The 14,122-nt window shown below is 45.4% G+C and overlaps 1 protein-coding gene across 2 annotated transcripts in view; it reads left to right on the forward strand.

Moving 5' to 3' along the window:
• The window catches only part of Kiaa0319 (KIAA0319 ortholog), a 62,644-nt gene that overhangs the window by 16,086 nt on the left and 32,436 nt on the right, over positions 1–14,122 (forward strand). For both annotated transcript variants that reach the window (XM_040755733.1, XM_040755732.1), the window contains exons 2-6: positions 5,371–5,511; positions 7,056–7,828; positions 8,336–8,528; positions 11,278–11,376; positions 13,027–13,124. In XM_040755733.1, the coding sequence (XP_040611667.1) occupies positions 5,457–5,511; positions 7,056–7,828; positions 8,336–8,528; positions 11,278–11,376; positions 13,027–13,124 (1,218 nt within the window). In that variant the 5' untranslated portion in view covers positions 5,371–5,456. The remainder of the gene's footprint in view (positions 1–5,370; positions 5,512–7,055; positions 7,829–8,335; positions 8,529–11,277; positions 11,377–13,026; positions 13,125–14,122) is intronic.

A 14,122-nucleotide genomic window follows, 5' to 3' on the forward strand; every position in this document is an offset into this window, starting at 1 on the left:
TGCCTGTGTGACCACCCACAGGGTTCCCCTCATACCAGTAACTCAAGGAAGAAAAGGTTCTTTTCAGCTATAATTCGCAGGTTACTCTATTGCTGAGGGAAGTCAGGACAGGAACTCGAGCAGAGCAGCGTCCTGGCGACAGCAACTGATGCAGAAGCTATAGAGGGATGCTGCTTACTGGCTTGCTCAGCCTGCTTTCTCATAGCACCCGGGACAACCTAGTCAGAACTAGGATGTGCCACTCACAATGAGCTGGGCCCTCCCACATCATTAGTCATGAAAATGCACTACAAGATTCCCCCACCGTCAACCAGGGTGTTTTCTCAGTAAGAGTTCCTTTTTTACAAGGACTCTAACTAGCTTGTGTCACATTGACACGTGGTGTTTGCTCACAGTTGCCTTCCTTATCACTGTGACCAAATATCTGACAAAAGACAACTTAAAGGAGGACAGGTTTGTCTCACAGCTAGAGGGATAGTCCATCATGGTGGAGTGGTATTCTGTTTGGGAGTAGTTAGGGACCAGAAAGAGATGAATCCTGATGCTTAGCTCAGCTGCTCTTTTCTTCTTAGTCAGTCTAGGATCCCAGTCAATGGATGACAGAACTTCAGGGTAAGTCTTGCCTCCTTGAGAAACCTCTGGAAACATTTCACAGACATGCCCTAAGAGTCTTTCAGATGATCCCAAATCCCAGTAAGCTAACAGTCACAATAAAGCATCAGTAGCTGGACATGGTGGTGTTCCCATTTAATCTCAGCTCTCAAGAGGCAAAGACAGGTGGGCCTCTGTGAGTTCAAGGCCAGCCTGGTCTACAAAGTGAGTTCCAGACCAGCTATAGATATACAATAGGACCCTGTCTCAAAGACAGAACAAACAAACCCAAAGAAACAAAGAAACAAAAGGATTGCCACCAAGGAAAAGGGTTTCTCTCTCTCTCTCTCTCTCTCTCTCTCTCTCTCTCTCTCTCTCTCTCTCTCTCTCTCTCGTGTGTGTGTATGTGTGTGTGTGTGTGTGTGTGTGTGTGTGTGTGTGTGTACACGTGCAGGGCAGGGCTGGGAATTGAATTCCAGGATGTCACACATGCTATGCAAGCAAAGACATGCTGTTTTGAAGATAGATCATGCATCCCCTCTCCTCCTTATTTTCATTGTGCAGGCATCTTTCCCTCTCTTTCCTCATGGTGTTCACCAGGGTTGCTATTTTGAATTCCACCTCTCTGAGGATGTATCTAGTTTATATTTCCAGCCCCTCTCTGTGCCCTGACCCGGATCAGCAGGTCGTTCTTCAGTGACAGGGTCCTGATGGGAAAGTGCCAGGAGATGACAGAGAGGGAGCAGACAGAAGATAGAGAATATAAAATCTGGGGTCAGAAGGCTGTATCTTCTGTCAAGCAAGCTTATTAAGAAGTACAGCCTCCTATATACTGTTAGAAGAAGGAAAATGGCCAGTGCCAACAGAGAACTAAACCAGACAATCTTGGCAAAGAACACAGGATGCCTTGGTCACATCTGCCTTAGGACTGATATCTACAGCTAAGGGGGAAGTGTCAGATCCTCTGAAGCTACAGCCCCAGCCTCAGCTCGCCCTGACCAAGTCTATTTCTGGACAGGGACACAGAACTACATTTCCCTTTGTCCTTTCATCCAGGCCTCTGAAAAAGTCTTGTGTTGATCCGGCTCCCCACAGTGTGCTGCACAGCTGCTCCAGTACATTTCTCTTGCAATATTTCCCACTCTGAGTAATGACGACTCTGTTCTTTCTGTTTGCTGAGTCTCCCTGGAATTTGCCCTCAGCTCCCACCTTCCCTCCTGCGCACAGGCTCCTGTAGTGATCACCTGAGCCATCTCTCCTGTGCTTTGTCTCTTTTGAAGCAGAGTTTCTTGTAGCCCAGGCTGGTCTTGAACTTGTGATCATCCTGACTCTGTCTCTTGAGGGCTGGGATTAACATTTCATTCTGTAAGGGAGCATATGGTAGTGATCAAATGCACGATTTCGGGATACAGACTGTGTCTGCCACTTTAAAAAATCAATTAATAGATGGCCAAAAGGTTTTAATGTATTTGAAATTTCAATAAAATAACTATTATTCGCTGTCTGCTATGATTTTATGCAAATCCAAACACTAGATAACTCATAAACAAGCAGCAATGATAACATGAAAAAGGACTTGAGAGAGGGAGGAGGTGAGGAGTAGAGAGAAGGAAAGAAGAAATAAAGAAAGGGAAAAGGGGGAGGGAGAGAACTGAAGTTATTGGTGGTTGTGAGTCCCCATGTGGGTGCTGGGAGTAGAACCCAGGTCCTCTTTGAGAGTACCAAATGTTTTTAACCCATGCTGCTACATGGGTATTTGCATAACTACTACCCATGCCCAACTGTTTGTATGAGTGCTGGGGACTTGAACTTAGGTCCTTGGGCTTTTGCAGCAAGCATTCTTACCCATGGAGCCCCCCCCGCCAGCCCCTTAGTTAACTCTTTTAAGTCCTAGTTTCATGATGTGTAAGGCAGACATAGTAATATTGTCATTGTAGTTCATCACACTGGGAAAATTTCTAGGAAAAAACCCTGTGCTCACATTACTACATTGGACCAAACCTCAGGCATTGATGAAAAAGTGTGCTGTTATTTTAAATAACACTAAGGAAGAAACACTCAAAGCAAGGTGCATTTCCATTTTATCATTTAATACAAGGCTTCTTAATCTTTTTCCAGTATGATCCTTTTTTACCCAAGACATTTTTATGTGATTCTGGACATACAGGGCATACAAACTACACACTGAAAACAAATCACAAAGAAACTTATTTTAAAGCAATTCATATACATATATATACATGTATATATTTCTACCATTTATTAAAGATTAAAGAAAATTTCATGTGAACAGAATGGATGTGTTCTACTGTCACCCAATTTTTCAAACCTCCACATTCAGTTACATCATCTCATAAGGGTCCTGAGCCACAGTTTTTGCTTTGGTTAAGAATGTATGGTTTATATGTTTGAAGGAGATTCTAAGAGAGTTTATTTATGGATATTATTATTATTATTATTATTATTATTATTATTATTATTATTATTATTCAGCCATCCTTGTGAACACATGAAGGAAGATAAAAGTTAAATAAGTGAAGATTCCCTAGCCGGGCATGGTGGTTTGCCTGTGGTTCTAGCTACCCAGGAGGCTGAAGCAGGAATGTTGTTTTGCTTGATCTTCTGAGTTCAAGGCCAGCACATCCTCCATATAATAATAATAAACAATAATGAATGATAATAATTTTGTTATTGCTCATTTCTGCCCACTGGTGTCTGTGGGCTTTCCACACAGTGTTTCTTTGTCCTACCACACACTTTGGAGGATGCAGCATTTTAAGGGTTCTTTCTTTCTTAGTTTGTTTTTGGTGTTGGAGATTGAGCTCAGGACCTTTAATGTAGTAAGCACGTGCTGTACCACTGAGCCATATTCGGAGCACCTTCATGTTGCTTGGGGACATTCTTCCCAGCCTTTGACACTTGTTCAGAGTGGCTGATGTTAACACAGATGCTGTGACAGGTCCTTCTTCTACCACTTGGCCAACTGTAATTGTAAGAAATCCTAACGTCAGAGGTGGTAAAGCAGGAACATATTCACGTGTTAGAAATGAAAGAATAGGGCATGTGGGCTCTGAGACACTTAAGGTGCAAATGCCGGTAACTGAACCATGTGTAAAAGTAGAACTCTGACCCGCAACTCAGAAACCTGCCCAGGAACCCAAACCTTTCTCTATAACAAACAGTCCAGGAAACCAGTCTGCCAAGAGACTTATGCGAAGCTGGATCGCCATCTCTAGTACTCCATGAGGAACTTGTACAGCAATTAATAGCTAGTAGGCAGGACTTTAATAACTGACAACTTCCCTAAATTTTAACACCTTTTGCCTTTGGAACCAAAAAAAAAGGGAAGGAAGTACATTATTGTCTTAGGGTTTCTATTGCTACAATGAAATAGTATGACCAAAAAGCAGGTTGGGAAGGAAAAGGTTTATTTGGCTTATACTTCCATATCAATGTTCATCATCAAAGGAAGTCAGGACAGGAATTCAAAGAAGGTAGGAATCTGGAGGCAGGACTTAATGTAAAGGCCATGGAGGAGTGTTGCTTACTGTTTTTGTTGTTGTTGTTGTTGTTGTTTTGTTTTGCTTCTCCCGTGGCTTGTTCAGCTTGCTTTCTTATGGAACAGAAGACCACCAGCCCAGGATGACACCACCCATAATGGGCTGGGCCTTCCCCTTGGCTGGGCAGTGGTGGTGCATGCCTTTAACCCAACTTTTGGGAGGCAGAGGCAGGTGGATTTCTGTGAGTTTAAAGCCAATATGGTCTACAGAGCAAGTTCCAGGACAGCCAAGCCTACACAGAGATACCTTCTCTCGAAAAACCAAAAAAGGAAAAGAAAAAAAAAGAAAAGAAAGAACATTCCTTACAGGCTTGTGCTCACTTACAACCCAATCTTTTTTTAGGTTTTTTTTTCCAGTCCAATCTTATGGAAGCATTTTTTCTTTGTTTTGTTTTTTTGTTTTTGTTTGGTTTGTTTTCTTTTTGTTTTTGTTTTTGTTTTTGAGACAGAGTTTCTCTGTATAACAGTCCTGGCTCTCCCAGAATTTGCTTTGTGACCAGGCTGGCCACCAGCTCACAGGGCTCCACCTGAGGGAGGTGTCTCCTTAATTGATGTTTCTTCCTCTCGGATGATACTGGCTGTGTCAATTGGCATAAAACCGTTCAGCACAGCTCCCCACACCAATCACGGGATACTCCACTTCTGGTTAGCCCGGCAGCTTCCCAGAGAAGCAGCCTCCTCTCCCAGCACACTGAAGCCTTCCCTTTTTCCACTACACAGTGTTGTCTGTCCTCTATCCTTGAGTCTTTGCCATAACACACTGTGAATAAAGAGCTTTGCTTTTCTTACTTGATCGGTCTTTATTTCCGCCATTTGTAAGGTGAACTGACATAAAACATTTCTTTTTACTTTTCATTCTTTTTTTTTTTCAAGGCAGGGTCTTACTAGTTATCCCTGGCTGTCCTGGAACTCTCATTGTGTAAGCCAGGCCAACCTCAAACTCATAGAATCTTCCTGTCCCTGCCTCCTGAGTGTTGGAATTAAAAGTATGTGCCACTATGCCTGTGTTTTTTTTCCTTTTTCTTTTTCTTTTTTTGTCTTCATAGGAACTAACTCTCCTGGCTGTTTTAACAAGCTTCTCTGGAGACACGGCTGCTTCAGATAAGACTCCACTCCGTGAACAGGACAGCTCCTTTGTTAACATGAGTACATGACAGGAACAACATGTTTCCACATTTGCCTACCCTTTTCTTCTTGTCTCTGTTTTGTTTTCTGTGAAGCTCTAGAGGTCACATCTGGCTCATCAACCACCAAAGGGAGCCTGTTCCAAATCCACTGCCTTGGAATCCTCATCCTGTGAGACAGAATGGTGTCCCCAACAGGAGCACTGTCCTCATTGCTGCTGCTGGCCACCATCACAGGTAGGAAACCACTACCAGGGACATCATTGTTTCCTGGAAGAGTTGTAAAAGCCAGCTTCCATGACTCCTGTGGCCAGGGTCAGACATTAAGTATCATTTTGCTCAGGGCCACTTGCTGTTGGACCGGACATATGTATATCTTCAAGGGAAGGAAAGCACATCTGGCCATGTGGGTCAGGGAGAAACCTCTGGATCAGGTCTTCATATAAGTTACAGAGAGATGCAATGGCAGCCACAAAAATACCATGTGTTTGAGAGGCTGGGCGTTACCTTACTTCTGCTTCACCTCATCCTCTCTTGATCTTTGTAAGAGGGCTGTTTTGTTGTATTCAGCTATAATAAATTAGTATTTTCTCTGTGTCTGAGAGCTAGCTTTTCTCTGAAAAATAAGAGAGCAAAACTATTCACGTGATTTAAAAGTTAGATTTGTGTTTGAGAAAATACCATCCCAGCTTCATGTGTTGCTTTTTTAATTGGAAAAGGAACATAGGCAATATATCTAATTCTTCTTACATCGGATGAAATGGTTTGGCATTATGTTGCATTTACTCATTTAGTGTGTGTGTGTGTGTGTGTGTGTGTGTGTGTGTGTGTACAAGTATCATGGCAAGTGTGTGGAGACAAGCTCGTAGGGATCAGCTTTCTTCTCCTACCATGTGGATTCAGGTCACCAGTCTTGGCAGCACGTGTCCTTACCCACTGAACCATCTTCCTGGCTCCAGCATTGTGTTATGGGACTACCAAGCTAGCTACCATGCTAACATTGTCCTACTAAAAATCTGTCTATTACAGCGATCTTTGTACAGGTAACATAAAGGTGATTCCTGTGGGTCACATAGCTATTTTCACATGCTCCCTGTTAGAAACAATGCCTGACAGCCCTCTTGCGACTAAAACATTTATTAAAATAAATTTCCATGATAAGCCCTTACTAGGAAGGACATACTGTGCTATTGAGGTTTGCTTCTATTGTTGTGTCGCGAAAACTAACAGACCACACTCCGTGCAGTCCATGCCAATGCCTGCTGTAGTGACTCTGTAGAGAGTTTGATAGCTCACTGTAGCTGGCGTTTTCTTCTTCTGAGCCACCTCTCCAGCCAGAGCTTTTTCTTTCATATCACATATATGTACATACAGTTAAGTCTAGGGAAAGCAAGAGAATCTGTCAGCCTCCCCTGCCCCTCCTTTGAGAACTCTCCTTCTCCCGTAGTTTCCCTTCAACTTTCATGGCATGAGCTTGTCCATGTATGTGCACATACGTCATATGTTTTTAAATCTAGATTCTGCATATGAACTTCAGCTCTGTTTGGTTTCCTGAGACCCAGTCCCATGTAGTCCACTCATGTTGGCGTCCAGCTCTGAAGGATGGCCTTGAACTTATGAATATCCTACCTCCACCTCCAAAGTGCTGGAATTACAGGTGTACCGTGCAGCTTGGATATTTTCTCCAATATGTATTGGCCATTTGTGTTTCTTTTTCTGAGGTTTGTCTGCTTACCACTTTGACCTTTGGTGCTGAATGTCGGTGCCTCTCTGGTCTTCAGGTGGCAGGTGCCAGCAGTGCAGCAAGGGGAGGACTTATTCCAACGCCATCATTTCACCTAACCTGGAAACTATTAGAATCATGCGCGTGTCTCAAACCTTCTCCGTGGGAGACTGCACGGCTGCTTGCTGTGACTTACCCAGCTGCGACCTGGCCTGGTGGTTTGAGGGCAGCTGCTACCTGGTGAACTGCGCGCACCAGGAGAACTGCGAGCCCAGAACGACAGGCCCCATCCGGTCTTACCTCACTTTCGTGCTCAGACCTGTCCAGAAGCCCGAGCAGCTGCTGGACTACGGAGACATGATGCTGGGCAGGGGCTCCCCCTCAGGAGCTTGGGGGGACTCCCTTGAGGACCTCAGGAAGGATTTGCCCTTTCTAGGCAAAGATGGGGGACCGGACGAGACTGCCGAGTACTCAGATGACTACAAGGAACTGGAGCGGGGCCTCTTGCAGCCCTCCAGTCATCAGGACCCCAGAGGCAGCGCCGAGGACCCGGATTGGAGCTTGCTGCCCGGCAGCGAGGAAGGTTCCAATGTCTCGGCTGCAGGAGACAGCTCAGCTACTTCTACAGAGACGCTGCAGGACCCCACACCTGAGCCACTGGACCAGCAGCAGCTTGAGGCCCTGAATGAGTCCACTTGGTCCCCTATGCCCCAGTACCCTGCCGAGAGCAGTGTGTGGCTCCCCTCTGGGTCTGCGCTGCCTGCAGGAGAGGGGACAGAGAGAGGGACTTTACAGCTCCAAGAACAACCGAGCAATAGCTCTGGAAACGAGGTGGGTGTGCTCGAGACGTGCTGGCGTGGGCAAGGGGAGGGGCACATGGCTAAGCTCTGCCAGATTCCCTCAGGCTCGAGGAACCCGAGGATGAATCTGTCAGAGCCTGATGGGAAACAGACAGCTTTCTTTTGCGGTGCTTCTTTAAGCAGGCACTTTGAAATGAACACAGAGCTGCCCCTTCCCTGGTCATCTACCTAAGAGCCCTTCTCTCTAGAGATTCTCTCTAATTGATGTGAACGAAGACTTCACAGAAGGCCCTGGAACCAGTATACATAGTAAACAGAAAATTTCAAAGCTGTGTGTGTGTGTGTGTGTGTGTGTGTGTGTGTGTGTGTGTGTGTGTGTACATATATACTTGTTCCAGGACCATCCCATGGGGGTACAATTCAGTGCATGAATTTGGAGAGGGTCAGCACAAACAATCCATTGCCCATATTTGTGCTGTCCCATCAAAGTGAACATTTTGTTTTCATAACAATATATCCTTGTCAATTTACCCCACAGGTTCTAACATCTTCCCATAGTCCTCCCCCCGCCAGCCCAGAGTCCAGCCCAGCCATGGTGGAGAAAAGCTCCCTTCTTACTGTCACTCCACGGAGCCCAGAACACAGCACCCCATCATTTCCCACCAGCACAGTTCTCCCTGGGCTGACCCCACCTGCATGGCCCGTGTCACCCACTGCTTCTTCAAGGACAGGTAACTTTGGAAAAACACAATGAGGAGACCTTTACCACAGAGGCAGAATCTGGCAGTGACGTGTTTAAGGTTTACTCATCCCTTTGGCCACAGTCTTGAGAAAGACACATAACAGACACCATGTTATCTATGTAACCAGAGTAAAAGTTGACTGGCATTCTGACTTTTCCCTCTGTGGCTCTATAAAGCAGGAGAGGAGACTGACAGGTGGATAGATGGCTCTGATAATCCATGGAAAGTGCTGAGAGAGGATGCTGTGGCATTACCTGACCTACCAGAAGTGCCAGGAAGCCTTTCTGGAGGAGGGACTGGCAGGTTAGGGCGAGTCAGCAACACATGTTCTAATAGGAGGGAGTGTTGTGTATTTCTGGTTAATGAACTTTCAGCAAGGAAACAAGGCAGCTGTGTTCTTTGGGGTTGTTTTCAATGGGAAGATAGGGGCCGGCAGAAAGCCTGTCCTGGTGCTGGGAGCAAGAGAAACAGGTCAGAAGGGCCTGCAATGTTCTGTAGCATCTAAGGGTACAGAAATCACTAGTCTTGAGACTGTTGCTCTCTGAACCTCAACACCCTCATGTCCAGGACAAGACTTACACAACATTTTGGAAGAACCAGAAGGAGAATGCTAGCTAGAACTGGTTTCGTGGGTGGAGAGGGCAAGAGAGGAGTCTAGGATGGGAAGGATTATCTAGACTAGGTTCACCGAGATGGGAAGACCCTACCGGTGAGCAGCACCTTTCCACTGGGTAAGGAGTGGATGACGTGAAAAGGAAAAAGTGAGCTAAGCATCGGGATTCATCTCTCTCTGCTTCCTGAGTGTGAGCACAGTGTGATCAGCTGCCTTCCCACTTCCTGAGTGTGAACACAGTGTGATCAGCTGCCTTGTACTCCCACTTCCTGAGTGTGAACACAGCTGTGATCAGCTGCCTTGCACTCCCACTTCCTGAGTGTGAACACAGTGATCAGCCGCCTTGCACTCCCACTTCCTGAGTGTGAACACAGTGTGATCAGCCGCCTTGCACTCCCACTTCCTGAGTGTGAACACAGTGTGATCAGCCGCCTTGCACTCCCACTTCCTGAGTGTGAACACAGTGTGATCAGCTGCCTTGCACTCCCACTTCCTGAGTGTGAACACAGCTGTGATCAGCTGCCTTGCACTCCCACTTCCTGAGTGTGAACACAGCTGTGATCAGCTGCCTTGCACTCCCACTTCCTGAGTGTGAACACAGCTGTGATCAGCTGCCTTGTACTCCCACTTCCTGAGTGTGAACACAGCTGTGATCAGCTGCCTTGCACTCCCACTTCCTGAGTGTGAACACAGCTGTGATCAGCCGCCTTGCACTCCCACTTCCTGAGTGTGAACACAGTGATCAGCCGCCTTGCACTCCCACTTCCTGAGTGTGAACACAGTGTGATCAGCTGCCTTGCACTCCCACTTCCTGAGTGTGAACACAGTGTGATCAGCCGCCTTGCACTCCCACTTCCTGAGTGTGAACACGGTGTGATCAGCTGCCTTGCTCTCCCACTGCCTTGCCTTCCCTGCCTTGATGGACTAGACCCTCATACTGTGAGCCAAAATAAACACTCTCTTCTATCAGGGATTTTGTTAACTGGAATATGAGGGTGGCTGCAGCTACAGCTTGGTTCGAAGACTGAACTGTAGGGAAGTGTGGGGTGCAAGTCTGTCATCCCAGCACTTGGGAAATGGAAACAGGAGCATCAGGAGTTCAAGATCAACTCTGACTACATAGGGAGTAAGAGACCAGCCTGGGCTACATAAGATTCTGTCTCCAATAATAATAGCACCACTACCAACGTAAAGGTTCAGCTACATCTGAGACCTGATTGGTATCCTAGGTGGTCCCTGAAGCAGTGCTACTCAGTTTTGATTCCCTGATGCTTCTCCACCTTCCCTCTTACTGACTTTGACCCTGAACTTCAGTGAGGAGAGGGTTGTTGTGAAAGAGAAGCTGTGTGAAGAGAAGCTGTTCTGGGATTGGATCCCTGGGTGCTAATGGTGATATGGGAATTTTGGGACATCTTTGAGAATGACACAGCCTTTCTCAGCTCTTGGCAAACTTGGTTTTTGAGACTAAGTTCCAAGAAAATTCAACTCAAATAGGTTATTCTGAATGAAACATGAATGGCAGTGAAACTAGTGCCCAATCAAGACAAGCCATAGTAGGGCTATATCAGTGCTATTCAGGTGGTACGGTAAATGAGCTCAGGTGGTACGGTAAATGAGCTCAGGTGGTACGGTAAATGAGCTCAGGTGGTACGGTAAATGAGCTTTGTTGCATTAGCAGGAAAGTGCTTTTGGTAAAAGTCAATGTCCCTGCTGATGCAGTTAAATTGCTTTTTTTATACGGAGCTTGCCTGGATTTCCTGTTGGAAAGGCTCCAAGAGCAAAGCCATTAGCAGCCATTTATGAGGCACTCCTGGATCTGAGCAGCATGGCTAATGACTAAGAGCACTCTTGACCTATTTGTAAGTAAGGACCGCTCAGCAGGGGGTCAGGCAAAGCTGGTTGCAACAGAGAAAACAAACTCAATCCACCTTTGGTAAACTGTCACTCATACATGACTCATTTTGAATGGCTGTTTTCTTCACAGTGCCTTAAGTTTGTAGTCAATCTTGCAACATAACAGAGGGCACTAGCCTGGAGTGGGGTGCCTTAGATAAAATTATTCTAAGGTATATTATGGAGACATTGTATAACATATGGCATGCACTGTTTCTAATCAACTTTTAGTAAAGGCGTTGGCAGTGTCTGCTGGAGATAACCTTGTGATAACCTTACCAGACAGTGAAGCAGAACTAAAGGCCTCTGTTGAGCCAGCGCCCCCTGCAGGTGAGAGCTTGACATTCTTGGGTAACTCAGGGCCTGGTGGAATTCAGGTGTTCTCTCCCAGGTCTCCACAGAACATAGGCTTGATGCATCCTTTCCACAAGATACCACAGTAGGAGATGGCCAAAGTTTACTGAGATAGTGTAAATGCAGTAGGTGTCTAGGAAGTTCAGTATAGTGCATCATCATTAACTGGTCAGGTTGGAAGATCATAACATGATACTAGAGAGGAGGGGTTGCCACATGCAAGATCTGTGACAACCCACGGAGGTCAGGAAGATTCCATTGTGAGAAGAGGGGGCAACATGTATGGGAGGCTTGCTTGCTGATGCTGTAGTATTAGAAACACAGCTGAGCAGTTCTCACAATACTCCAGATCAACTGCTCAGAAGATGTCCAGCAGCTAGGGAGGTGCCATGGACGGAGTACCTGCCATGCAAGCATGAAAACCTATGTTCAGATCCCTAGAACTGATGGAAAGCCAGATGTGGTAACATGCCTGTAATCCCAGCATTCTGTGGCAAGATGGGAGGCAGAGCTAGGCTAACTAGCCTGGCCTGTACTGTGGATGCCCAGTGAGCCCATCTCAAACAAGTTGCAAGTAGAGGCTGTCTTCTGACCAGGTGTGCCATGGCACACGCACACATACACAGCATACACATACACACATGGTATACACATATCACACATATACATGCACACATATAAACACACATAAAATACACACTGACAAATTAAGTGTAACGCCAATTTGACAATACTCACTTTCTCCTTACCCAGTGTCCCACTATTCCTGAGCATTTGAGCCATTCCAACAGCCTATCAGTTCACTCTTCCTTAATTAGACCATTCTTAAAGTATTTGGTTCTCATCCAGGTCGCATGGGTCAAAGTTTCATAATCAGAGACAGTCATGCCTATCATTTGCATCTCAGTCCTTTAAGATGAGATGAGATACTACAATGCTTCAGACAGCTTTAGTTCAAGAGAGAGATGTTTAAGATGAGATGTTTAAGATGAGATGAGATACTACAATGCTTCAAAACGCTTTAGTTCAAGACAGAGATGTTTAAGTAACTTTGTGTCTTAACAAACCCCTACAAAGATCAAATGAGTTGAAATCTATTTACTTTTCATGAAAAGGAGAAGAGATACATTGGATTATACAGTTTAGGTGTATATAGAGGTGGGAGTGGTTAGCATGCCTTTAATCTTAGCACTAGGGAAGTGGAGACACTCAAATCTCTGTGAGTTAGAAGTCACCTTGGTCTTGGTCTACATATTGAATTCCAGGCTAGCCAGAGCTACATAGTGAGAGCTTGTCTCATTAAAAAAAAAGGAATTATTTGGATAATGAGGGGTTGGAAATAGCCTAGAAGGAAGGTTTTCAAATGTTAACAGTGAGATCGTGGAGGTTTAATTTTTACTCTCTTTTTTCTATCCTTTGTATACTTGCATGATTTGTGTGTGTGTGTGTGTGTGTGTGTGTGTGTTTTAGTTGCAAAGACACAAAGGCCTTGTGACTCCTTACTGGGATGAGGGTTGACAGGAGACCTCTGTGTATCTCAGGCATTGGTACTGTTGGTTTAAGGCTCTCTCCTCCTTAGGGTTATCTCAGAATCCATAAGTATTCTTGTTTCTGATTTGTTCTCAGACTCAACTTACAGTTATGAATGGAGTTTAATGAGCCACCCTGTAGACTTTCATGGTAAAATTAAACAAGACAACAAGCCGATTCTTCACCTTTCTCAAGTAAGTACCAAGGCAGGTTGTGCACCTCAGAATCCAGTTAGCAACATCCTTGCTGTTGAGTACCAAATCCTCTCTTAGGATTAGAAACAAATGAAGAAGCCAGGCATGATGGCATGTGCCTGCAGTCTCAGTTACTTGGGAAACTGAGGCAAGAAGGTAGTTTGATCCTAGAAGTTCAAGGCCAGCTTGGGCAACATATTCAGATCTCCCGTCCGAGAAAAAAAACCAACAACAGAGAGTTATAATTAAATAAAGTTCAACCAGGCAGATGAATGGTTAAATGAGACATTCAGTAGCCTTTCTTCATTTGAAATCCTTGGCATATCATTGGCTCAGGAGAAAGAAGCTTGGAAGCCCACACTGTGTGGTGGATTCAAAGTCTGGGTTCCTATTATTGCAGTCTTTACAGTGTTAAAGATATCTCAGGTGTCCACCAGGCATGCTCTGTGAGTTTCCAGTAGTTCTGTTCTTACTGATGAGCTACTTAGCTTGCCAAATACCACTCCACACACAGGAAGACACATACCACTTCCTTGGCTCCAAGGAGAACACACTGACTTAGCATCCAGGGGCTTGGTTTCTTATGAGGTCAGTATCTTCCTGCAAGGCTGTACCAATCCCAGGGCCTTAGCAGCTCACATCACTGTTGTGAGACTAAGGTGTTTTTCAAAGCATGGTACCCAGACCTCGGCCAGGAACTCTGCGAGCTTGTATGTTAGAAATGTGTGATTCCAGACTGGGGTGCAGATCAGTGTAGGGTCCTTGCTGAGCATATGTGAGGCCCTGAACTCACTTTTAGCACTGAGCACTGCCTCTCAAACCCAAAATACAGCACAGTTCCATAGACACTCACCCAAGAGCGGCTGTCCTTGGCTAATGTAAGACCTGTGATATCTGTAACTAAGCAAACGGCCTATGTATGATTTATTAGCCTATAGCATGCAGCTCTCACATTTGTAGCTGTCTTAGACAGACTGAAATGAGGCTTCCTCCCAAGC

This window comes from Mesocricetus auratus, unplaced genomic scaffold (assembly GCF_017639785.1).
Source record: "Mesocricetus auratus isolate SY011 unplaced genomic scaffold, BCM_Maur_2.0 Super-Scaffold_100013, whole genome shotgun sequence".
NCBI classification, from domain to species: domain Eukaryota; kingdom Metazoa; phylum Chordata; class Mammalia; order Rodentia; family Cricetidae; genus Mesocricetus; species Mesocricetus auratus.